The 26,445-nt window shown below is 40.4% G+C and overlaps 1 protein-coding gene across 1 annotated transcript in view; it reads left to right on the top strand.

Annotated features, from left to right (window-relative positions):
• p3h1 (prolyl 3-hydroxylase 1) overlaps positions 1–26,445 on the top strand; it is a 56,107-nt gene that overhangs the window by 7,694 nt on the left and 21,968 nt on the right. The window contains exons 3-11 of the mRNA XM_039755793.1: positions 2,795–2,984; positions 3,069–3,200; positions 4,656–4,795; positions 4,911–5,000; positions 5,475–5,527; positions 13,406–13,527; positions 14,125–14,252; positions 20,854–20,949; positions 21,031–21,181. Of these exons, the coding sequence (XP_039611727.1) occupies positions 2,795–2,984; positions 3,069–3,200; positions 4,656–4,795; positions 4,911–5,000; positions 5,475–5,527; positions 13,406–13,527; positions 14,125–14,252; positions 20,854–20,949; positions 21,031–21,181 (1,102 nt within the window). The remainder of the gene's footprint in view (positions 1–2,794; positions 2,985–3,068; positions 3,201–4,655; positions 4,796–4,910; positions 5,001–5,474; positions 5,528–13,405; positions 13,528–14,124; positions 14,253–20,853; positions 20,950–21,030; positions 21,182–26,445) is intronic.

The raw sequence follows: 26,445 nt of genomic DNA, 5'->3' as shown, positions 1-26,445 counted from the left end.
CTCGGTTCTGTAGACAACTAGGCAATAATAACTGGAAATAGTTACACTTATGGTTACTTATTTTCTTTCACTATACGGAAGCTTATTTCATTATTATTGCTGTCGCTGGACTGCTAGTACATGCATGTGTTTCAGTGAGATAGATTACTGCCACAGTGGTAGAGCTGCTGCTTTCCTGTAAGGAGATTGTGGGTTTGCTTCCCGTGTCCTCCCTGTGTGGAGAATACTTTGAACAGTGTGGAAGATGACTCGGACACAGACAGGCAGACACGTTTAAATCACCCCACACACGTTTATTGTACATCCTTCTATTTACAACGGTGCACACCAAACCCCTAAAGTCCCCAAAGTCCTGGCCAACCAACAATGCCTCACTTCTTCAGGCCTACCTCCTTGTCTCTCCTCCCAGACCTTGTCCTCTATTCTCTCCTGACTCTAGCCTCAATATGAAGGGAGGCGGCCCCTTTTATATTCCCCTGGATGTGCTCAAGGTATGTTCCGGCAATCTTCTAGTATGGCGGAAGTGCTGGCTGCATCCCTGGAAGCACTCGGGGTGTCCCTGCTCCTCTTCCTTCCAGGACTTCCGGATGTGGCGGAAGTGCTGAGGTCCAGGGCTCCAAAGGCATAGGGGCACCCCTGGTGGTGACCACGGGCCCCTACAGGGTTGAGCTTCAAAGCTCTGTACCCGTGGCCCCCAAAGGTACCAGAGTGGTCGCCCCCACATGGTCTGGGGGAGGCGTAAGCCCTCCTCCGGTCTTCCTGGGCATCCTGGCCGGGTTGCCCCACCCAGCCATCTCCGACAACAGTAAAAGAAGGTCTATATAAATGGAAATAATTATTATTATTATTATTGTAACAATCTTAGTGGCACAAGAGTCGAAGAAACGGAATTAGCCACTTTACACTGACTGCTGGGAGCAGCTGCTTTTTCCTTTTGCCTGCTCAAGCATGCCACCCACCTCCACCTTACTCTGCTCATTTGAAGACAGAGGCAGCCTTGTATTCCATTCTTTCCCCCAGTTCCTTTACAGCAGCTACTCATCAGGGCTGATGGACTCTTAACAACCAGGAGACTCATCTGAAGTACTCTCTAAGTACTGCGTCTGCACGTGCTCCTAACTCCTCCACCGCCACTAGCTGAGCTTCTTTTATGCCATCTTCTCCAAGTGGGGCAGAGTTGTCATCATTGCTTCACTGCACCAGGGTCTGCATGAGTTTTATATGTTCTCCTGGTGTTTACAGATTGATTGGTAGATATAGAACAAGTAGCCAGTGAAATAGTTGAAATGACAAACCTGAAGTCAGAAGCTTGACAGACAGAAGAACATCAAGAAATTAAAGCAACAAAAGAAAAAGAAAAAACGTACATTGAGAACAAAAAGAATTTTGTAACTCTAAAAGGAAAATAAAAGGATCGCTGCCTAACTACCCAATTTTTCACACCAAATTAACCAGTAACTAATACCTGTTTGTTTCTGCCTTTTTTTTCTTTATCCACTGAGAAATGGTACATGTTGTCGGGGCAGCCATACTTAACCCAGAAATAATTGACTTGACCCCCAGTCACACAAAGGATTTTACTAATTGGGGCCGCCAGACAAAGACAGATCACATGACATGCAAGTTCCGGTTCTGGTTCTGTACATTTTGCAGTGAAGAAATACTTAACCAAAAACTGATGAATTTAAAAGCCTCACTAATCATAACAATAAAAGGATGTAGTGCAACCAAAACAGCGAGCAGTCGGTGGGTGTGGTGGCTCGTGAATTTGGCTGGGGAATTTTGGGATTTTTAAAATCGATGCCAGATTAGCAAAGTAATTGGATTATAGGGAGGTGGATTAGTGAAGGTCTCCCTGAATTATGTTGCAGTTGATGGCTTTTGATCTTTCTAACTAATTTTTTTTATCATTTACGTCATGTTTACACTTTTGGCTTTGTTATTTATTACAGTACCTCTTGTAAAGTTCTTTTACTCAAGATCTTTCCCTTTGCAAGTATTTGCTTATATACTTTCTTTTTTCATTCCTTATTTTTTGATTCTTCATAAGTTTCTGTTTCTTATTGGCTTTTTGCTTTATAGTTCAATTGATTTTTACTCAATTATTGCTAAATAAATATATCTAACTGAAACATTTATTGGTGTTTGGGGACATTTTTTATATGGATTTGGCCTTTTCAGATGAGATTTATTATCATAGCATTTTGAAAAAACCCACTCAATCCAATTCCTACATCATTAAAAAATAAATTGAAGAGCCTCTCCCATTAGAAGAGTAGCAATCCCAGTGGGGGCAATAAAATGATCATGTAGGGAAATGGAGAAGGGATGTGAGGAGCCCATGGGGCCTCATCTGTTATCATGTCTAAAGAGTAAAAAGGCAAGACAGATTATTCATGACTAACATAACACAATCCTGCTAGCAGCTTTGTTGTCTACAGAAAGAGAAGTCCTAAACTTCCAAGCTTGTTATTCTGCTTCATCGATTCCTGATGTATAGCTACTTTAAAACCTTTGCTAGTGTTCTATTCCCTAATGTCACTTACTACACTGCAGCTGCTCCTGTCTTCACGATTTTTTGATGAGCCCACTTCCTAGCGCAGCTTTAATAATAAGACCTCGGTATCAGTCAGATATGCTTGACCACTCCGCCAGTCCCCAAGTCAGTCCTTGTGCTTCTTCTACCTGTGTTGGTTGTCACAGGTGGCAGACCCCATTTACGAATGATGCATGCCCATTTCTAAACAATTGCATGGTTTCCTTCTTGACTTTCCTGTTCCATCCTTATTTTCAGGAAGCATTCAAGGAAGGCGTGTCATTTTACACAAATGATCAATTTCAGGAGGCAATTCCTCACTTGGAGGCAGCAGTAGAGGAGTATTTCAGTGCAGACCAGGAGTGCCGCTCCTTATGTGAGGGGGCCTATGACTATGATGGTTACAATTACTTGGAGTACAATGCTGACCTCTTTCAGGCCATAACAGGTGAGCCAAAATGCATGTTGTCTAAAGGCCATGGTTGACCCTGAGCTGTTACATATTCACTTGTTTTCCTTTCTGCCCACTTAGATCACTACACGCAAGTGCTAAACTGCAAACAGAACTGCGCTGTGGAGCTTGCCAGCAGGCCTGCCCAAGAAAAACCCATCGAGGACTTTCTGCCTGGTCACTTCAATTATCTGCAGTTTGCCTACTACAACAGTGAGTCCCATTTGAGTGTCCTGGTAGCTGTTTTTTTTGGATAAAGTGTTTATTGAAAGTTACAAAAAGCTAACATGGTAAAAAAATAGAAATAAATTTACCTTAACAAATTAACAACTCAATGCCCTGCACTCCACACTCCTCCAGCCAAAATCCCAAACCAGCTCTGCAGGGTCCAAAGTTCTAAATGAGCATGAAAGAAAAGTCGGTGTGGATCAAAAAGTTATTAACAGCACTGCATCAACTTCATCAAAGAGGTAATAAGCTAAATATTAGGGCTGCAGTCATGATCAAGAGCCAATCACCGATGCACTATATATATAATTTCTGACCATTTATCAATGTAGGGGCCAGGAGTCAGGTTTATAAAACATGTAAAAAGTGGCCTGAACTGTGCATATACAACTTTGCAAGCAAAATTCAGATTTATAAAAGTAAACTTGGTGGGAGAACTTGCAAATATCTTATGGCAGCTCTAACACATGTGTATGCAACATTTCAAGGTAAGTGTAAAATGACGACACCTATGATAAAGTAGGTGAATGCAGCCAAACCAGGTGAATACCGACTCACATATATAATTAATCATATCACCAAACTGTTATCATAACATGAGTTGACATGACAGACATATTAAACCTCAACTATGATGAATTTAACGTAAAGATTCTATTTTAGTTTGCTTTAAAGAGGGTCAATGCTGCGTATTTGCACTGAAGAACTTACTTGGGTTTTCCTTAGTTTATATTTGCTACCTTTTGTCGCTACTCAGGATTCAAAACCAAATTATCCCCTTATTGTCAATGACTGCATTAAGTAAAAACACAGACGCGATTTACTCCTTGTATACAGAAAGCCCTAAATCACATACCCTACAGCATATTTATAGCATAATTCTTTAAGACAGCATAGCTTGTTTCACGCTGCTTGAAAACTGTGCAAAAATACATACAGTACAGCTAGTCATCAACTTACGAGCTATGAGTCTTATGACCATTCGACTTACGATCGCTATCATGTCTCATGGGCAAATGGCAGTTTTTGCCACGCGAGCTCCGTATACCGTGACTCGTTCATCTTGATCTCAGTTTATTACCTGCGGTAATAAATATTACAAGCCATATTAAACCGAGCAGATCAAATTAGGAGGCCACTTATTTTAAAGTGACATTACATTGTATAAGAATAAAAATGAAGAGGAAGGTATAGTGAAGGAAGAGTTTTGTTATTGGAATGCTTTATAGCCAATTTTGTCAAAAATATCATCCAGAGTATGAATACCCTACCAGCCCAGGGCAGGAAAATAATGGCTTCATCTCCAGTGCATAGCATCAGGTTAATCATTGCCACATCTTGAGCTTTTGACCTCCTAGGGTAGGAACAGTGATGAAGGCATTCATTTCTCTTTCTGTCTGATTTGGCAAGGCTGGACATTTGCATTTTATTCTTTTGCAGGTGAAAACTATGAGAAGGCGATCGAGAACGCCAAGACATATCTTCTGTTCCACCCCAGAGATGAAGTGATGAATCAGAACCTGGCTTACTATTCAGCTGTGCTAGGGGAGGAGATTGCTGCCAACATTTCGGCCAGAAAGGTTGGGAAAATTGCAAGACTTGACATTGTGTGGAAGGAGAGGTGGAGAGCAAGTTTTTATCACAGGAGTGAGAAAGCCAATAGTGATGACTTCTGTCTTTCTCTTTTTTCCGCAGAATGTTGAGATGTATATTCGACAGTCTCTCTTGGAGAAAGAACTTTTGTTCTATGCATATGAAGTCTTCGGCATCACATTTGTTGATCCAGTGAGTCATTTTTTTTGTCTGTCTTCCACCTGTCATAAAAAATGTCACCTGAGGGCTGCAAATTAGACACCAACTTGTTACATACAGAAAGTGGGAAGGGAAGGGAATCTTATGGTATCAGAGGTGCTTGGTATCACTACTTTTGGAGGTGTCTAATGGTAAACAGGTTAATAATATGTAAGATAGTTCTAATAATGTATTAAGTGGAAGAGATGTTGGGGAATTTTCATTTCTTCCTTATCTGAGTTCAGTTGAGTGCTAACGAGTCTCATAGCAGCCCATACATGACTAGCTTTGAGGCTGAAAGAAATATGTTGGGCAGCTCTGGTTAGAGAGGAGAAGGAAAATGAGATTGGGAAAGGAAGAAATTAAAAATAGAAAATAGTATTTTTGTTAACCTTTTAAGACTTGTAGTGATGCTAGAAATGTAAAATGTCTTGCAGAAGCCAACAGTGTATTTTCTCTTTTAATTAGGACACATGGACCCCTGAAGAAATAATGCCACAGAGACTTAGAGAAAAACAAAAGTAAGAATTTCCAGATCTAAAGTCTGTGGGTATGAGCAGTAATGGCTTTAGTATGCCATACTCTAGGCCTCTGTGTTGCTTTGACCGTAAGGTTTAGCCATCTACTATGCGACTTCTGGTTCCCGGGTGAAAATGGAGGCAAATGGAAAGTGATGTTGTTTAGATGATGATCTTTGTTTCTTGGCATTCCTAAATCATGTCTGTTTTGGTATTTACCAGGATTTTGCTACGTATATTCTTGTTTAAACCTTTCCCGTAAAACAAAGATCCTTTACTCCAAAATCAATCCTTCCAGAGATGAAAATGACAATAATACAGACACATGAGAAACTGAACTCAAAAGGATAATCTGTCACTGAGAGTTTGACCAGTAATGCAGGTTTCCACATGGAAGAATGTACACCTGTAGAGGCGTTTTGGGTGAAGAGGCTGTTGGTATTAAAACTCCGTAATTTTTATATTTTTGTGCTTGTTCGAGTGATTGTTTGGAATTTTCAGATCTCTAGTATCAAGTTTTGAAAAACAGAGAATCCGAGGTTTTGTGTTTGTTTTCCTAACAAAGTTGAATTTTTGTTTACTGTCTACTGTGATGCCATTTTGTTTTCAGCACAGGCACTGAGCATTGTGCTGGCTGTTGCCATTGAAACCCATCTTGGAATTCCTGACACACACTCATTGTTAATGTCAAACAAGCAACAGTGTTAAGTTCAGTCTAATTAATTCTGGGGTATCTGAGCTTGATGACTTATAACCCTTTACTTAGCGACTAACTATCAACTCCCTGTCTCTGTTCGTTTTTTTTGACTCTGTATTTTGATTGCCTTTTGGGCTCCGACAAAAGATTCTTTCTGATTCCTGGACTTGATATTTGGTGCGTATTTTAGTTTTCACACTTTCTGGTCATTTTCATTTTTTGACCTCTAACTCTCTTAAGCAGAACAATCAAGTCATGCACTGATTTTACGAAATTTCCATTTCCATTTAATCACCAAAGAGATGCTTTTGTGCAAAGTGACTTACAAAAGAGGTCAACATAGTGAAGTAAACCTCAGTCTGGGAGACTGTTTTGAAATAAGTACTAAAGGAGAAGGTTCCAAAATTAACCATCATGTACGAGAGCTCCAAACCAGTCTAGTTAAATCTTTCCTTAGGGACAAAGACTTATGATTAAATCCATAATCAATTAGGCATATATTCACTTTTAAACAGTGTAACCCTGTTTTATCTTGGTAGAGTAATATATATATTGCTCTACTTTCCCCTATTGTATTATTACTATGTAGCCTTAGAATGCCTAATCTCACAGACTTACCACTGTTTATAAGGTATTATTGTATACTAGCTGAAGCCCGCCATAGCATATGGCGGTGTAAGAATAGGAACGGAAAACTGTGAGAAAGGAATTCAGTATAACAAAGGCTTAGGAAACCACCGTCGCAGTATAACGAAAATAGCAAGGAGCGAAACCAATGCCAATGGTCGAGAGAGTACCTTCCTGTAGCAGGCTACGGAAAACATAGACATATATAGATAGACGCCGCATTCACTGTGTTGCCCAATCAACACGATAAGTCAGCGCGTCCGCCCTATTTGTAGTGGTAAAAGTGCCATTTAAACTAATACAGGTAGACGTGGAAACCGGGTTTTCTGATGAAAAAACAATAATGTTTTAAACAGTATTGTTTACATACAACCGATTTTTTCGAATTGTTTACATCCAATTATTTATATATTTATATATTTATACACTAAATGCATGCGTATCCCATGTTCTTAGAGTTGGTGGGAGGGGCTCTGTGAGTTGACAGGCGTGGCTCTCTCTCTTGCGTGCGCTCTCTGTCTTGCTTGCCCTTAGAGTTGCCGGGCGGGCTTTGGTGGGCGTGGCTCTCTGTCTTGCGTGCACTCTCTGTCTTGCTTGCCCTTAGTTAGAGTTGGCGGGCGGGGCTCTGTGAGTTAGCGATCACGGCTCTCTGTCTTGCGTGCGGTGTAAAGTCAACGTGGCTCAGAGGTGTATGTGGACTTTTGCACAGACGAAAGCGACTGAGGCTGTGTTTGGTGAGTTGTTGCGTGCCTCGAGAGCGACGCTGGACTCGGGAGGACGGTTACAGTTGGCGTGCGTGGCTTTGTCATGCGTATCCCATGACGCGGTAGGAGGGTTAGAGTTAGCGGGCGGGGCTCTGTCGAGCATATCCCATGGTCTTAGAGTTGGCGGGCTGGGCTCTGTCTTGCTTGCGCTCACTGACTTGTTTGCCCTTAGTGAATTATATATATAGATAACGTATCCTCACCTTCCCATCTATATCTATAACCTCAAGCAATTAGATGTAGTAAAAAGACACGCAGGAGTTAAGTTACACATAAAATAATGTATTATTGATAATATTCATAAATAATAACAATATGCAAAGTACATTTGAATATTGGCAACCATACAACCTGATTAAATGGTGATGTGTAATTCAGGTGGCACACAGACTTGTAGTTTCTTAAAATGTCTCTAGTTAAGGCATCATTGGTGATTAGCTTTCAGCCACATGTCTGTTCAATATGGCTGCTGAGCTGTGCTCTTCACTGTGTTGTCTTCATCATCACAGGTTAGCAAGAGATGCTTCTTTCAGATGTTAGTAAGAGAGAGAGTGAGATAAAGCAAGCAAATGTACAGGTTTTCTGTCCAACCCCTACAGCCAATAGGTACTTAAAAGCCATACCTCAGACTAATGGGGGAAATAGAACATCTTAACACCTGACCCCAAACCATATGTTAAACATCCTGGCTTCCTTGCGGGGGGTTGAAAGACTTTAGCAGAGAAATACTCGACAAACTGGTTTAAGAACCATCCTCTCCCAACTCTGTCGTAAAATTACAAAGAGACTTAGTTGTAAAGGTGGGGGGCAAATGCGAATGCCTCTCACCAAAGTAACACAAAATCTCTCACCACAACAAACCCCAACAAATATCATGGTGTGGATTATTAGGGAGTGGGACTGTGGATGACTGACAGGTCTAAACAATCAATTGATCATTCAATAAAAGTAATTCGAGTTTGTTACCAAAGTTCAGAATGTGTTGGACACTAGTCTGACCCATCGTGTTTTATCTTTTAATCAACATAAATTTTTAATTTCTTTTTTGAAATATTTCATTATTAGTAAGTTTTTTCGTGAGTGCGGCCATGAAGTTAATAGTAAACAAAGCTTGATATATAGGATGTTTTAGACATTTTTCAACATGTGTTGCAATGACATAGGCTTTGTTAAAGAGGGCAGTGTTCTTGCATTTGATCTTTAAGGCCACTTATTGATATACATTAACTTCTAGAGAATACCATTGGTCTTGAATGATCTGTCTCCTTTCACCTTTTGATTCTGATTAGGATTTTGGTTTTGAAAAAATATCTTGCAACATTCCATTCATCAGATAACTTGCCTGTTCCTGATAATACTGTTGGAAAAAATGTCTCCATAACTCATCTTTGTTGCAAACAAATTCCAGTTTAATTTGACTTCACTTCCAGTCCGTTATTAATACAAATGATTGGATATTCTGACACTGGTGAGCAATATTCCCTCTAAGGAGTAGCATATAGTGAGCAAAAAGCATTGTTTATGAGCGACATTTTGTTTAAGCCAAAAATTTATGAGCACCAATTTTCGAGATAAGTACGAGCGACGCCGTCGGAATGAGCGATCGTGCGGGAAGCATGAGCGACGCTCTGAATTCGTGTGAGCGATCGCTCACACGCTCAGCATAGAGGGAACATTGCTGATGAGTGGCTACTTGTCTCATTGGATTAGCACATGCAAGTAACACTTACACTATACTCTGCCCACGTGACAATAAAGATCCTGTAAACATTGCCTCCTCATCTCGTGAAATGCAGACCTGACCTCCGGATCTTGTACTATAGTCATTTGTTTAAGACCAAGCTCAAAACTTGAAAGCATTTTGATGTGTTCTCAGATGCCACCAGATGGCAAAAGTGGCAAAGTGTTTCAAATCGAGAAGCTTACATTTTACCCAATCCCAGAGGTCAGAAGTATGAGTGCAAGATTAGTGGAGACAAGTGTGTGGTTTGTGGCGCCAATGCATCGTCCTGTATAAGAGAGGTTGAGAGCATACATTGACAGCACATTGCTGCACGCACCACACAACAAACTTAGGGCTTGGGGCCCGAGTGCAGAGGGTGACACCTCAGCACCACACTGGAACAGTATGTACTGTAGTTATAAGATGATGACATATTGCATTAGTTTGCCTATACATTGGATTGAAGATTTGTTTTATATATTTGTGTTTTGTGCGATAAATTTTTCATTACTGCTGTATATGTTGTGATGGTGGTGATGTGTATGGATGTAACACCAAGAGAAATTTCTAGCAACTGTGTTACCTGGCAACAACAAATAAACCAAAATAACCTGAGACAAATGCAAATAAATAAGTCTAGTGTTAGGGGAAAGTGAAACAAGACAGTATTATGACTGTTGCTTTGAGTGATTTTAAGTACATTTTAAGGTTCTGTTTTGTTTTAACAAGTCCTTCTGAGATTTTTGACCCCAGGCTAAAGCCAACACACTTACTGGCTCACTTTGCTTCTTCCATTTCCTAGTTAAACATCATCTCATTTCTATGAAAGTAACTCCAGTGATCCCCTTTGCGGAGGTCACAACAATAATGATTTTTGACCTGAGAAAAGGAGGGTCACATTACTTGGCTTATCAGCTCCAGCTCATTCACATGTGACTCTGACTTGATTTTTTACTGCTAAGTTTGTGTGTGAATGAAAGTGGCTTAGGAATGAGGATTATAGTTGTGTTCCTTTACCTGTAAACCAGGCATCTGGGAATAATCAACATTCATTTGTATCTAGATTGTTTTGGAATTAGTTTTATTTAACTAGTGATTTAAAATGTATTGTTTATATTGTTTTGGTTGGTATTTGATGAAGTCGTCTAATGTTATGTCACCCTGGTCACTGTGGGTGCTTCCCAGTTGGGGTGCTAAAGTGAGGTTGTGCACTATTCAGTTCCTTGATGGATGCCAGGCTAGTTAAAGGTGAGGCTGTTTTGTCTAAACTCCATCTTAAAATTGAATAAATGACTGACAAATATGAATTTTATTAAGAACTTCAAGATTCCAATTTAGGGCGGCATGGTGGCGCAGTGGTAGCGCTGCTGCCTCACAATAAGGAGACCTGGATTCGCTTCCCAGGTCCTCCCTGCGTGGAGTTTACATGTTCTCCCCGTGTCAGTATGTGTTTTCTCCGGGTACTCCGGTTTCCTCCTACAGTCCAAAGACATGCAGGTTAGGTGCATTGGCGATCCTAAATTGTCCCTAGTGTGTGCTTGGTGTGTGTGTGTGCCCTGCGGTGGGCTGGCGCCCTGCCCCGGGTTTGTTTCCTGCCTTGCGCTCTGTGTTGGTTGGGATTGGCTCCAGCAAACCCCTGTGACCCTGTAGTTAGGATGTGGTGGGTTGGATAATGGATGGATGGATTCCAATTTAAGCATTCTTTCATTTAAGGTTCTTGTCTTGCCCTTTTACCAGAGTTTGCAGGATTGTCTGTATTTTGTGGTTTTAACTTCTTAATCTTCAAGTTCTACCACTCTTTTAATATAAAAAATGTTTTTTGATTGTGTTATCATATCACATGTGACATGCATCTAATTCGAAAAATTCCAACTAACCGCTTAGGTTCATTTCTTAATGGTGGATAGGAGGAAATGTCAACACCGGCTATGTAACTGTTACCTGTAACCTGTCTCACTGTCCTTTTTGTACCCTATGTGTTTAACCCCAGGGACCTCTAATGGCAGGCTGTTTGCTGACTGGGACTGTCTTTTACTTTCACTTCTCACTTCAGTCCAGTTCACAATCAAAAGAGAACTTCACAAAGCATCCTCTGTGGAACACAGCTAGAAAAGAAATGATAATGCAACACTCAGGAGTGCTAATAATTAATAATCTTTTACTTAAAAACTACATTTATTTGCGCAGTAATCACTTGCAGCTAATATAAGCCATACTAGTATTACACAACCTGGGAGGGTTCATGCAGTCTTCATTCAGTCTCAGATGGGAGTTTCTTTGTTACTGATTATAATTCCTTAATCGAAAGGTGAAAAGAAATATTTCTTACCAGATACAGAACTTGTTGAAAAGTGTCCAGAAGCTAAGCAGACAACAAAAAAGGCAGCCACTCTCATCCCTTCTCCCCCAAAGTGAGTGCCTGGCTTTCTTTGGCTAGAAGACATTATCAATGTCAGTTCTCCATGGGAATCACAAGCTGCAGTAAGCTGCAAACAGACTGGCCTTTACAAAACATCCCCCGTACAACTGCCACATGTGATCAACGTAGTTTTGCAATTGTCCAGTTCATTCACATTTTGGTGATAAGTAACTTAGGGGTTGATCCTTCTCTCTCTTTTACCTACCACAAGGGTGAGATTTCTTTTTTTAACTCTTTGAAGTAATGTTGATGTGGATTTAGCTGGCATCAAGGCAGGAAGGACCTTCTTGCTTACTTACCTTCAAAAAAGAGCACCATTTTCCAGTCTGATCACTTTTCAAAGGGTATGAGGAGGACAATGTGGTACCACCGCTCCCTTCTACCAAGAGAAATGTCACGTTCTGTAATTCAGTTGTGTTCTGAGGTGGCTGGGGATTGGGGTCTCGTTTTGTCACTTTTACTGGTTATGCTTTGTATCGGCAAACCCAAAAGGAGCCAGTAGTCTGTCAGTATAATGGCAGAAAAAGCAATTTTACATAAGTTGTGCCATACTGGACAAAAGAATGTAGAAGATGCCTTAAATCAATATATACCTGCAGAAAAAAAAACATTGATTTCAGTATTTTAGTTTTCTGATGAATGTTGTCTTCCTTTCTTGACTTTACCCACAATTATAGTTCATGACATGTCTGATAAGGTTAACACAACAACAACAACATTTATTTCTATAGCACATACAAATAATGTAGCTCAAAGTGCTTTACATGATGAAGAAAGAGAAAAAAGAAAAAGTAAGAATTAAAATCAGAGAATACTAATTAACTAGGAATAAAAGTAAGCTCCGATGGCCAGGGAGGACAGAAAAAAACAAAAAAAAAAAACACCAGATGGCTGGAGAAAAAATAAAATCTGTAGGGGTTCCAGGCCACGAGACCACCCAGTCCCCTGTAGGCATTCTACTTAACATAAATGATCAGTCCTCATTGTAATCAGGGTTCTCATGGAAAGACTTGATGATGACGGTCATGTGGACTTCTGGCCTTTAATCCATCAATGTAGGGACGTCATGGTGCTTTGATTAGGTGGTGGTGGCGCAGGTCGCCACCACAGAAAACCGGAAAAAGAACAGAAGAGAGAGTAGGGGTTAGTACGGATTTTGGAGCCAGAAGAACAGACAATCTGTGTTTTATTGTTTTCTAGTTAATGCTGTATGAAGCAACTTTGGATTTGAATTAAGGTGCTATACAAATATATCTTGTGACATAAAAGTTTGATACGTACAGTATATCCGGCTGATTAAAAATTTGGCTGATCCACAAAAAGCCATCAGAAAGTTTAAAAACATTTTAAAATTTTATATCTCTGAATTTGTTTTTGCAATGCATGATTAAAAGAGAATCTAAAGGAGAGGTGAGTGAAGGAATAAGAGGATAAAAAAGATGACTAATGCCATGTTAATGGAGATGTTGGTGCTTAATAGCAAGCTTAGTGAGAAATGCCAATGTTTTGAAATGGTGCGGCTAATTATCTAGATGTTGGGAGATGTCAGAGGGCCTGTTTTAACTCAAAACAAAATCAAATAGCTTGATGTAGATGGTTTAAAGGAGGCTACTTCAACCTTGTAATGTGACTCGGGCAACTCTTCTCACAGGGCAGAGAGGGAGACGGCTGCAAGGATCACAGAGGAAATAGGCAACCTGATGAAGGAGATCGAGACCCTGGTGGAAGAGAAGAGCAAAGAGTCTTCAGAAATGACCAAGCTCATCCGGGAAGGTAAAGGGATTCTTGAGAATCATTAGCAAACGTAATCAGATTGAGTTTATGAGACCGTGTTCTCCCTGGCCTGGGTCCTTCATGGTAGTGGTGACATATCTCAAAATGTAGCAAAGGAAATACAGATTAGTTCACACGCTACCTCATGCCAGAAAACAAACTCAGTATGTAAGGGACCAAGGTTTAATCCATATCAGGCACTAGAAATGTATAAAATTGAAATTGTGACTGGGTCGAGGGTAGCCTTTGCTGGCTACCTTTGCTAAAGCCAGGCTGGAGTGGCACAAGTATACAGCTGTACCCTATTAATGTCTAGGGAAGAGGCAGAATCAAAGCACCATAAATCCCGAAAGTGGAAAGACCTTACATTCATGTCGAAGGGTGAAGTCAAGGGAGGTGGATTTTTTAATAAAGTTTTAAAAACACAGAATGAGTTCCCCTCATAGTGCCGAAAAGAAGGAAACTGCCTTCGTCAGAGGTTCAATGATCTTGTATTTCCACTTCGCTTTATTTTACTGCACTAAATTAACTCTCTAGCCAGATTTTCCTGACCTGAGTAGATTTCAGCAGCTTTTTTTTTCCCATTTTGTTTTCCAGGAGGAAGCATACTGTTTGACAACATTGTCATCACAAACACCTCCAAGACACTCAATGGGTCTCAGAGAGTGGTGCTGGATAATGTGGTAACAGAAGATGAATGCCGAGAGCTCCACCAACTGTCCAACGTGAGTCCATGTGTATAATGTAATAGCGTGAGAGACCTGGCATGCCAAGGCAAGGGGGACCAAAAATCTTGGGGGGTTTACGAACTTGAAACTACAAATGTTGGGTTGATTCAGACTACCTAGAATTGCCTACCATGGGAGTTTTAGATTCTAGGTTTGTTGAGATAAGGACTGCCAGTCTCTGGATTGGAGCTACAAATTCTGAAGTAGCTTGGACCAGTCAGAGTTGCCAGACCTAAAGGTCGTGTTTCAGATTCTATAGCAGGGGTCCCCAGCTCCGGTCCTGGAGGGCCGCCATGGCTACAGGTTTTCATTCTTACCCTTTTCTTAATTAGTGACCTGTTTTTGCTGCTAATTAACGTCTAGTGGATTCACTATTGAATTGCTTTTTAAAGATTTCTTCATTGTTCCTCTAAATTGCTTCATTTCTTTTCTCAAATGGCATCTAAACAGAAATGAAATGTGAAGTAAGTGAGCCAACAGAAGACCAACTAGTCAGGGCCTCAAACTCCAACCAATTTCACTCCAAACAGATCCTTAATTAGGTGTCGATTCTTGTTGGTTATTAAACCCGTTCTTTAATTCCATGGCTTGCTGCTCTCATTGTGCAATGTTTTCTAAGAGCACTGTTAAAACATTTTGGGGACCTGAGCAGATCAATAATCCTGATACCTTCATCTTTCTTTATTTTCAGGTATTGAATGATGGACACAGTTTGCTGGTCGTGTTTTGGTTCATTTTGTTTTTGATTATTGTTTGGCTGCTAATTAAGGAAAAAGAAAAAATTAAGGGGCTGAGTCTTCAAGAGCAAGTCAAATAAAATTAGTTCAAAAGAAGTTAATTAAGAGCAAAAACAGGTCACTTATTAAGAAAAAGTTTAGAATGAAAACCTGCAGCCACTATAGCCCTCTAGAACTGGAGTTCAGAACCCATGTTCTAGAGTTACCAAGATCACAGTTGTTGATCTCAGGACTGAGACCCTGGGAGTGCTGAGTTCAGGGTGAGGCTTTGAATTTAGGGTTACAGTTGTGGTTGAAAGTTTGTGAACCTTTTAGAATTTTCTATATTTTTGCATAAATATGACCTAAAACATCATCAGATTTTCACTCAAGTCCTAAAAGTAGATAAAGAGAAACCAGTTAAACAAATGAGACAAAAATATTATACTTGGTCATTTATTTATTAAGGAAAATGATCGAATATTACATATTTGTGAGTGGCAAAAGTATGTGACCCTTTGCTTTCAGTATCTGGTGTGACCCCCCTTTGCAGCAATAACCACAACTAAACATTTCCGGTAACTTTTGATCATTCCTGCACACCGGCTTGGAGGAATTTTAGCCCACTCCTCCGTACAGAACAGCTTCAACTCTGGGATGTTGGTGGGCTTCCTCACATTAACTGCTCGCTTCAGGTCCGTCCACAACATTTCGATTGGATTATGGTAAGGACTTTGACTTGGCCATTCCAAAACATTAACTTTATTCTTCTGTAACCATTCTTTGGTACAACGACTTATGTGCTTAGGGTCGTTGTCTTGCTGCCTGACCCACCTTCTCTTGAGATTCAGTTCATGGACAAATGTCCTGACATTTTCCTTTAGAATTCTCTGATATAATTCAGAATTCATTGTTCCATCAACAAAGGCAAGCCCTCCTGGCCCAGATGCTGCAAAACAGGCCCAAACCATGATACTACCACCACCATGTTTCACATACGGGATGAGGTTCTTATGCTGGAATGCAGCGTTTTCCTTTCTCCAAACATAACGTTTTTCATTTAAACCAAAAAGTTCTATTTTGGTCTCATCCATCCACAAAACATTCTTCCAATAGCCTTCTGGTTTGTCCACGTGATCTTTAGCAAACTGCAGATGAGCAGCAATGTTTTTTTGGAGAGCAGTGGCTTTTTCCTTGCAACCCTGCTTTGCACACCATTGTTGTTCAGTGTTCTCCTGATGGTGGACTCATGAACATGAACATTAGCCAATGTGAGAGAGGCCTTCAATTGCTTAGAAGTTACCCTGGGGTCCTTTGTGACCTCACTGACTATTACACGCCTTGCTCTTAGAGTGATCTTTGTTGGTCGACCACTCCTGGGGAGGGTAACAATGGTCATGAATTTCCTCCATTTGTACACAATCTGTCTGACTGTGGATTGGTGGAGTCCAAACTCTTTAGAGAAGGTTTTGTAACCTTTTCCAGCCTGATGAGCATCAACAACTCTTTTTCTGAGGTCCTCAGAAATCTCCTTTGTTCGTGCCATGATACACTTCCACAAACATGTGTTGTGAAGAGCAGACTTTGATAGATTCCTGTTCTTTAAATCACACAGGGTGCCCACTCACACCTGATTGTCATCCCATTGATTGAAAACTCCTGACTCGAATTTCACTTTCAAACCAACTGCTAATCCTAGAGGTTCACATACTTTTGTCACTCACAAATATGTAATGTTCAATCATTTACCTCAATAAATAAATGACCAAGTATAATATTTTTGTCTCATTTGTTTAACTGATTTCTCTTTATCTACTTTTAGGACTTGAGTGAAAATCTGATGATGTTTTAGGTCATATTTATCAGAAATATAGAAAATTCTAAAGAGTTCACAAACTTTCAAGCACAACTGTAGCTGTTACTGTCTAGTATTGCCAGTCCCACAGGCACTGCAGTGAAATCTGGGGATAAAGTGGTCATCCTGGTCACATGGCTCAGCCATGCATATTGAAATTTAGACCAATGATATATTTCACTTCTTATTCTTAACAAAGTATTCTTATACAGGACTGATAGATAATCAATTACAACAGGTGCTTAGCATACAATGGTATCGATTGCTAGGGGGCGACAGTGTATCTTGTTTAAGTATCCTAATATAAGGCATTCAACAACTTAGAAAATGTTTGCCTAGCACAGGTGCATTTAATGACTAGTTAACTGATTTAAGTTGGAGTATTTTACATTTTTTACTTATTTCAACAAAGACTCAAAACAGTGTGTCAAATTCAAAAATAATAATAAAAATATAATATAATATAAAAAATAATAATATAATATAATGCAATTACATGCATTAATAGACTACGTCAAATATGTGCTTTTTAGCAGAACAACGTCATGTTGTTGAAAAACATAATCCAAAAAGACTTGTGGTGGCTCAATAGTTTTCTTAGACAGCAGTAACATAAAAATAATTTTATATCCCATTGTTAGTTGTTGGCTGTGTAGGATCTGTGACTAAATATACTTCAAATTTCAGAAACATAGTATATTTGAAAGCCTAACCTGATAGTTAAAATCACTGTTGAAGTGTCAAGGTAAAATTGTTGGCTGCTTTTATTAAATTATATTTATTTAATTACAAAGCTTGCGTAGGCACAAAAAGAGGCTTGAAATTTTTGTATGCTTCTTCCCACACAAACGTCGGGATTTATAAAAGAGAAGGGAAACATGCCTATATTTACAGCAACCCTGACCCATGACTATGCAATATTTGGGAGAAACTGGAAAATCACAACACCCTTGGTAAAGCAGAGAAATTCAGTCAAACCAGCAGAATGACAACTCACATACATAATAATTAATTTCGCTAAGTTGCTATTATAATGTGTGTTGATGTGACAAACATTAAACCTCAAAAACAGTGAATAAGATGTACACACTTGTTACCTTTAAAGTTTTTGCACTGAAGAGCTTATTGTTTTTTGTTTTTTTGTCATTTTTGGCTACCTGTTGTCGCTTCTCAGGGAACTGGGTGATAGATCACTCCATCATGCCAGCTGTGCTGGAAACCAATATCCGACCAGTGAGGCACTGCATCCAGTTTTCATATGGCGTGGGTGTACACAGAAAAAACAAGTTTTTGCCAACAGAAAGAGTTCTTTTGCAGCAGTGTCTGGTTCTCCTAATGTAATCAAAGCCATATACTGCACTCATATTGTAATAAGGGCACCTAGTGAGAATGAAGCAGTTACATTTCATTATTGCACAAGTCATCCACGATGTGACTGGTAAACATGTCTCCATGGCCTCAATCCCTGATTCTTTTATTTTGAGGCAAAGTAGCTTCGACAGATGTGATGGTGCTGTAAGTTGTGTCTGGCTTGTTGGTACGCTAACTGGCTGAACCCTGAACCCTTGATATGGCTTTTACCTATTCATTGTAACATGTGAGACTTGCCCTGACACCACCAGTCGGAAACCACATCTTTATAAAAGTCACATATTTATTAATCACAAAAACACAGTCTGAAAACACAACTCACAGTGCTCCTAGCACCAATCACTCCTTTTCCGGGCTCTCTCTCAGTGTCCGTGGCCGCCTTTCCTCTCCTTATGGGAGCTTCGTCCTGCTCCTGCTCCTGACTCTAGTTTCCCGACTGTAGGGAGGCAGCCCCTTTTATTTCCACCTGGATGTGCTCCAGGTGCCTTGTGACGTTCTTCCGGCAGCACTTCCTGGTGTGGTGGAGGTGCTGCCCTTTGCACCGGAAGAACTCTGGGCGTCCCTGGAAGGCTCTTCCTTCATCTTGCCGCGTGTGGCGGAAGTAAATATTTCCCAGGTTCCCTGAGGCTTGAGGTGCCCCCGGGCGGTGGCCATGGATCCCAGCGGGTTGGGACCTCCTTTCCTGACTCAGGGCAGTTGCCTCCTTGTGACCTGGAAGATATAAATGTCCCCTTCCGGTCCTTGAAGGTGTCCCGACTGGGAAAGGACCCCAGCCATCTGTGACAAACAACAATCACGTCATTACATGTGACAGGTGATAGTGGCTGCCCGCTCAGACAATGCTGCCTTACAGAGCAGAGGCACTATAATGCCACTCATGTTCTTGCGCTCTTAGTTGAGGGAGACAGTCTGATGCTCTTGAATGTAGTTGGTGGGGTCTCGATACATCAGGAGGGAGCTGCTCTACCAGCCAGGGAAGTCCTGCAGCACCGTGACTGCATATGTATGAGGTTGATTAGCATGCTCCATATGTGGATGTTTCATTGTTGTTTAATGGCATGTTTACATGTGCATGTGATGTATAAATGATAGATTATATAAAAAATGTGCATACACCAGGTTTTATAAATGTGACTTTTATTTTTTTTTTGGTTAATGCTTTTTCCTAGTTTTTTGGCATACATATATTTTCACACTCAAATCCACACAAAGTTTTATAAATTAGTCTCCTGGTCTGAAGCTTTACTGGTGAATGATGACACCAGAAAAATAATGCGTAGGTAATGCAGCTGTGTGGTTGTTGCTAGCGTAACATAAATACTGAGGACTTATTTGTTCATGCTGTGTTAACAGAGTGACGCTTGCATAATTCCTTTCCCCTTATGTTAAATTCTATTTTTTTTTTAATTAAATCAAGTAACAGAAGAACTGTGCTTATGTGCAAGCAGCTTGTGTGTACCTCTTCAGGTGTTTTACCAACTTGTTATAAGGATCGGTTTTGTCGACAGCAGTGGCTGTCGGATAAAGAGGAAATATACAGTAATCTGCGGTGGGTTGGCACCCTGCCCAGGATTGGTTCCTGCCTTGTGCCCTTTGTTGGCTGGGATTGGCTCCAGCAGACCCCCGTGACCCTGTGTTTGGATTCAGCGGGTTGGAAAATGGCTGGATGGATGGATATACAGTAATACAAGTTGAAGTAACCTCTCTAAAGGTAGACTTGAAATCGTAAACTAATCTGTAAAAGAAGTTGCCCAGACTGTTTTAAGACAGATGAGTTTGCAAATTTGCCAGTGTTTTTCAGCGGGAGACTTGGAAATCTCAAAAGGTTGAGCAGTGCACTCTATTCAAGATGTCCATCCATACATCCATTTTCCAATCCGCTATATCCTAACACAGGGTCACGGGGGGTCTGCTGGAGCCAATCCCATCCAGCACAGGGCGCAAGGCAGGAAACAAACCCCGGGCAGGGTGCCAGCCCACCGCAGGGCACACACACACCAAGCACACACTAGGGACAATTTAGGATCACCAATGCACCTAACCTGCATGTCTTTGGACTGTGTGAGGAAACCGGAGTACCTGGAGGAAACCGACACAGACACGGGGAGAACATGCAAACTCCACGCAGGGAGGACCCGGAAAGAGAACCCAAGTCACCTTAGTGCAAGGCAGCAGCGCTACCACTGCACCACCATGCCACCCCTATTCAAGATGTCTCAATGACAATTAAACTTTCCCAACAAATGTCTTTGGAGTATAAGAGTGGTAAACCAACAAAATCAATCAACTGGGAGCGGAGTTGTTTCACATGGATGGACGGACAGACAGGCAGACATTATGATTGCAGTAGGTACTCTTTGTGTTACACGGCAAAGCCAAATCCTGGAATGAATACAGGAATAGTCAGGGGTCTTGGGCAGCTTCATAGTAGGGGCATCTTATATAGACTTGTGAATGAAAGTGAGAAGGCTGTTCACACCAAATATAGAAAAATGTCATGGTGTATCATAATAAATGGTGCCTTTGATCTGATTCAGTGCTCATCACTTTCTATAAAATAAAATGCTGTGTATTGAAAACATGTTAGCACACTCTTTATTCTTTCTCAGGGTGCTTTGTCAACTTGAATTATTTTTTTCTCTTTCTTCTTTTATAGGCAACTGCTTTAAGGGGGGATGGCTACAGGGGCAAACCATCCCCTCACACACCCAGTGAGAGCTTCCAGGGTGTCACTGTCCTCAAAGCCCTAAAGGCAGGTATCTGTGTTAAAGTGCCATTAAGGCCTTGATGTGTTGGAGCAGATGTGACAGTCCATTTTCTGTTCTTTTTCTAGCTTGCTCAGGAGGGTAAAGTACCCATGAAAAGTGCCCAGATGTACTTTGACATTAGCGAGAAGGTCCGAAAGGTCGTGGAGTCCTACTTCCGCCTGGAGACACCACTTTATTTCTCTTACACGCACCTTGTGTGCCGATCAGCTATAGCAGGTAAGTCAGACATATCCATACACACAGAAATTTAGCCTGGTGACAGTACTTACAAGTGAGCAAGCAAGTGTCACTCTGCATCTGGTGGAGTCCTCAGACCAACCCAGAAAAGCTGAGGGGAGAGACCTGCCATTGAAGGCCCATTTAAACAAACCTGACCCTGCAGCACTGGGGCACAGGAAGTTTTACAAACATTTGAGACCCCTCAAACATTCCCAAATATATTGGTATTTCCATCATGTGCTCCTGCTCATGGCAGTTGTGTGCATGCTCAAGTTATCGTTAGAGTTAAAAGAGGCCGGGAAATGACTGTTACGGCACCCGATAAAATTGTGAAAAAGGTACTAAACCAAATGACAAGTTGAAGGTAAAACCAGAAAGGGTTTGTCTTGAAACGATGCCAGAATCAAAAACTGAAACAAATCTATTGACTTGGGCATTGAAGATAAGCTATCGAGAACTGCAACAAAGAGTTTCTTTATCCACCGAAGGATAACTCTGTGTGTAAATGCCACAGTATACATTGTGACAGTAGGGGTCGCTGTTGACCCTTGAACCCTGCAGACAATACGTCCAAACACCAGGTAAAAGTCCCAATAGTGAATTTATTATTACAATAATGTGCACAAAGCACCTCCACCTCCACCATTCTCAATAATAATACAAATAATCACAATAAATCAATACAATAACCAATCCTCCTCTCCACCTAGCAACTCTGTCGCACTTCCTCCCAACTCCGGCTCAGTCTGCTGGGGTTTCCCACAGTCCTTTTATATTCCTTGACCCGGAAGTGCTTCTGTCCCTCAGTCCATGTGATTTCATAGCACTTCCGGGTCAGAGAAAAACTTCCTCTTTTCTTCAGCCCAGAAGTACTTCATTCCTTCCGTCCCCGTGATTAGGGAGTACTTCCGGGCTATAATAAAAACACTTGTGCCTCCCTGCAGCGTCCCCTGGCGGCCCCCACTGTATCCAGCAGGGCTGTGAAGCTGAACTTCATTGTCCATGATGCCCTGCTTGAATTCGGGGCACCTCCATGTTGCAGGGAGGACTCCATCTAGCGGCCTGGGGGTATTGGCCGGGATAAACTGCCGGCCATATATCACAACATACATAATCAACATTATGTCATTGATGCCACAGGACTGATCACATGACAGAATGACATTACCATAAATGTAACACAGTGTTAAGAAATGTCAACATTATTAAAAATTAACAGGGTGCACAAATTAAATAACAGTACTAAGGCAGCAATAGTGGTATCCATTGTGCTACCATGCTTCCTGCACCTGGATACACAAATATAAAAATAAAGAAATAACGTAGATTTATCTTCATGTTGCAGACTCCACTTAAAATATGTGTATGGAATCATCTGTTGCATCTCTTCACAAATTATTATTCCCAAATCTCCCCTCTTATTCTCCACATCTGACCCAGCTGCAAGTAGTTTACTTGCTAGGCCACTCGGAGATATGAATTTGAATGTGGTCATTTCAGAAAATGTACACCATGCAGAAGACTCAGCAATGAAGTCCATGATCCTCTCTGTTTTGCTTTGCTTTAGAACTTTGTGATGGGCGAAGTCCACAAGAAGCCATTCAAGCATATCCATTCATTTTCAACTCTTCTTAATCTTTAGAGTCATCTTTCACAGCAGTATTGGGCACACACTAGAATTAAACTTGGATGGGACCTCCATTTGTTGAGGGGCACATTTAAGTACACCCCACACACACTATGTATCGCCTTGGGCTGATTAATCTAGCAGTCACACATCATTGGAATAAGGTAGAAAAATTGGAGATCCAGAAGAAAACCCTTACCCTTCATTAAACAAGTGAAAGATTAAAAGACTACTGTGAGGCTTTTGAGAACATTGTTTAAAAAAATGACTAAGAACCAAATGACAGATTTCCATTGCTGAGATGGGAGGACCTGACCTGAGGAAAACAGGCTTCACAACACTTTGGTGTTGCCTCAATGGAGCTTGCAACATCTGAAATCATTTAGAACAACTTTTCTGGCCTGCTGAAATGAAAGTTGAATGCTTTGTTGTGAATGGGATTTGCTGTGCCTGGCTGCTTGGCTTTTTTAGTTTCTCGTATACACAGTACAGTATAGTGAGAGTATAGGAATCGTGAAAATATTCAACCTGGAAATTTTTATGAATCTTGACGTTTTAGGCCTTCCTGAGTCCAAAAATACCATTTTTGAAACTATAGTCATATGAAAAAGTTCTTTGGATTTTTGTTTATCATTGGCTGAGCTTTCAAAGTAGCAACTTCCTTTTAATATATGACATGCCTTATGGAAACAGTAGTATTTCAGCAGTAACATTAAGTTTATTGGATTAACAGAAAATATGCAATATGCATCATAACAATAATATTACATTAATACTTATTTGATCCTCCTTTTGCAAATATAAGACGCCTCCTATAGCCTTTGATGAGTGTCTCAATTCTGAATGGAGGTATTTTTGACTGTTCTTCCATACAAAATCTCTCCAGTTCAGTTCAATTTGATGGCTGCCGAGCATGGACAGCCTGCTTCATATCATCCCATAGATTTTCGATGATATTCAAGTCAGGGGACTGTAACGGCCATTCCAGAACATTGTACTTCTCCCTCTGCATGAATGCCTTTGTAGATTTCGAACTGTGTTTTGAGTCATTGTCTTGTTGGAATATCCAACCCCTGCGTAACTTCAACTTTGTGACTGATGCTTAAACATTATTCTGAAGAATTTGTTGATATTGGGTTGAATTCATCCGACTCTCGACTTTGACAAGGGCCCCAGTCCCTGAACTAGCCACACACCCCCACAGCATGATGGAACCTCCACCAGATTTGACAGTAGGTAGGAGGTGTTTTTCTTGGAATGCAGTGTTCTTCCTCTGCCATGCAAAGTGCATTTTGTTATGACCAAATAACTCAATTTTTGTCTCATCAGTCCAAAGCACTTTGTTCCAAAAAGAATCTAGCTCGTCTAAGTGAGCATTTGCATACAACAAGCGACTCTGTTTGTGGCTTGAGTGCAGAAAGTGCTTCTTTCTCATCATCATCCTGTCATACAGATGTTGTTTGTGCAAATTGTGCTGAATTGTAGAACAATGTACAGATACAACATCTGCAGCAAGATGTTCTTGCAGGTCTTTGGAGGTGATCTGTGGGTTGTCTGTAACCATTCTCACAATACTGTGCATATGCCACTCCTGTATTTTTCTTGGCCTGCCAGATCTGCTGGGTTTAACAGCAACTGTGCTTGTGGCCTTCTATTTCCTGATTACATTCCTTACAGTTGAAACTGACAGTTTAAACCTCTGAGATAGCTTTTTATAGCCTTCCCCTAAACCGTGATACTGAACAATCTTTGTTTTCAGATCTTTTGAGAGTTGCTTTGAGGATCCCATGCTGTTACTCTTCAGAGGAGAGTCAAAGGGAAGCACAACTTGCAATTGACCACCTTAAATACCTTTTCTCGTGATTGGACACACCTGTCTATGAAATTCAAGTCTTAACGAGCTAATCCAACCAATTTGGTGTTGCAAGTAATGAGGATTGAGCAGTGACAGGCATTCAAATCAGCAAAATTACAAGGGTGCCCACATTTTTGTATAGCCAGTTTTTCACATTTGATTTAATTGTATACAACTAAATACTGCTTCAGTAAAAATCTTTATTCGAAAAATACCCAAGTACTCAGATGTTCCTAGGAAATGAAAGACATACCACTGTTATATATTTTTTTTTAATTAGAGTAAGTTATTATGCAGGCTGAAAGGGGTTCCCAAACTTTTTCATATGACCATATGTCTGTCTGTGTGTAAACATGATACAACAACAACAACAACAACATTTATTTATATAGCACATTTTCATACAAACAGTAGCTCAAAGTGCTTTACATATTAAAGAAAAAAAAATGAAAGACACAATTATAAAACAAAATAAATCAACATTAATTAACATCGAATAAGAGTAAGGTTCAATGGCCAGGGGGGACAGAAAAAACAAAAAACTCCAGACGGCTGGAGAAAAAATAAAATCTGTAGGGATTCCAGACCATGAGACCGCCCAGTCCCCTCTGGGCATTCTACCTAACATAAATGAAACAGTCCTCTTTGGATTTAGGGTTTTCATGGAAGGGCTTGATGATGATGATGGTCACGTAGACTTCTGCCTTTTAATCCGTCCATCATTGTTGGAGCATCATGAAGCTTTGAGTAGGTGGTGGTGGCGCAAGAAACCGGAAAAAGAAACAGAAAAGAGAGTAGGGGTCAGTACGGATAACTCGAAAACGCTTTAACTGAGGTCAATGAGATTTAGTACACCTTCTTTATATCCAAAATAAGAAATCCTATCAACTTTTGGGCGAAGTAGTACTTTACCTGAACACATTTCAGATTTTTTCAACTATACTAAACTATAGCTATAAATAAGATATATTATTCATATTTTGTGTGAATACTAGAAAAGACGAAAAATAAGTAGATATGAAATTTCACTTATGTGAATTTTCAAGTAAACTATGGTTATAATTACGGATAGATGATTCAAAATGTGTATAGATATTTAGAATGATAAAAAGCAAACAGATGTAAAATTTGAGAAAAATTATTCAACTGGAAGTGGTATTTTATTTAAACAACTATTCTAATTTTTTGTATCATGGAAATATAAATATGTACACAATATTAAAAACTGTATTCAATACAACGTATATTCTTTCTATAACTATTATTCATTTTATTTTAATTTTTACATCATCAGTTTAACAACGTGTAAACATTGAACATGCCATGTAAATATTAAAATGTAATGGGAAAAATAAGCTGCTACGTCCCCGTTGTATTCCTAGTAATACATTTAATTTTCTGATTTTGTTTTTTTTTTATTTCCACCATCATTAACTATACTAATAAAAGGCAAAGCCCTCACTGACTGACTGACTGACTGACTGACTCACTCACTCACTCACTCACTCACTGACTGACTCACTCATCATTAATTCTCCAACTTCCCGTGTAGGTAGAAGGCTGAAATTTGGCAGGCTCATTCCTTACAGCTTCCTTACAAAAGTTGGGCAGGTTTCATTTCAAAATTCTATGCGTAACGGTCATAACTGGAAGCTATTTTTCTCCATTTACTGTAATGGAGTTGAGCTCGAAAGCCGTGGGGCGGAGTTTCGTGTGACGTCATCACGCCTCCCACGTAATCACGTGAACTGACTGTCAACGCAGTACGTAGAAAACCAG

The sequence above is a fragment of the Polypterus senegalus genome, chromosome 6, assembly GCF_016835505.1.
Source record: "Polypterus senegalus isolate Bchr_013 chromosome 6, ASM1683550v1, whole genome shotgun sequence".
NCBI lineage: Eukaryota > Metazoa > Chordata > Cladistia > Polypteriformes > Polypteridae > Polypterus > Polypterus senegalus.
This window is presented reverse-complemented; position numbering and strand designations above follow the sequence as displayed.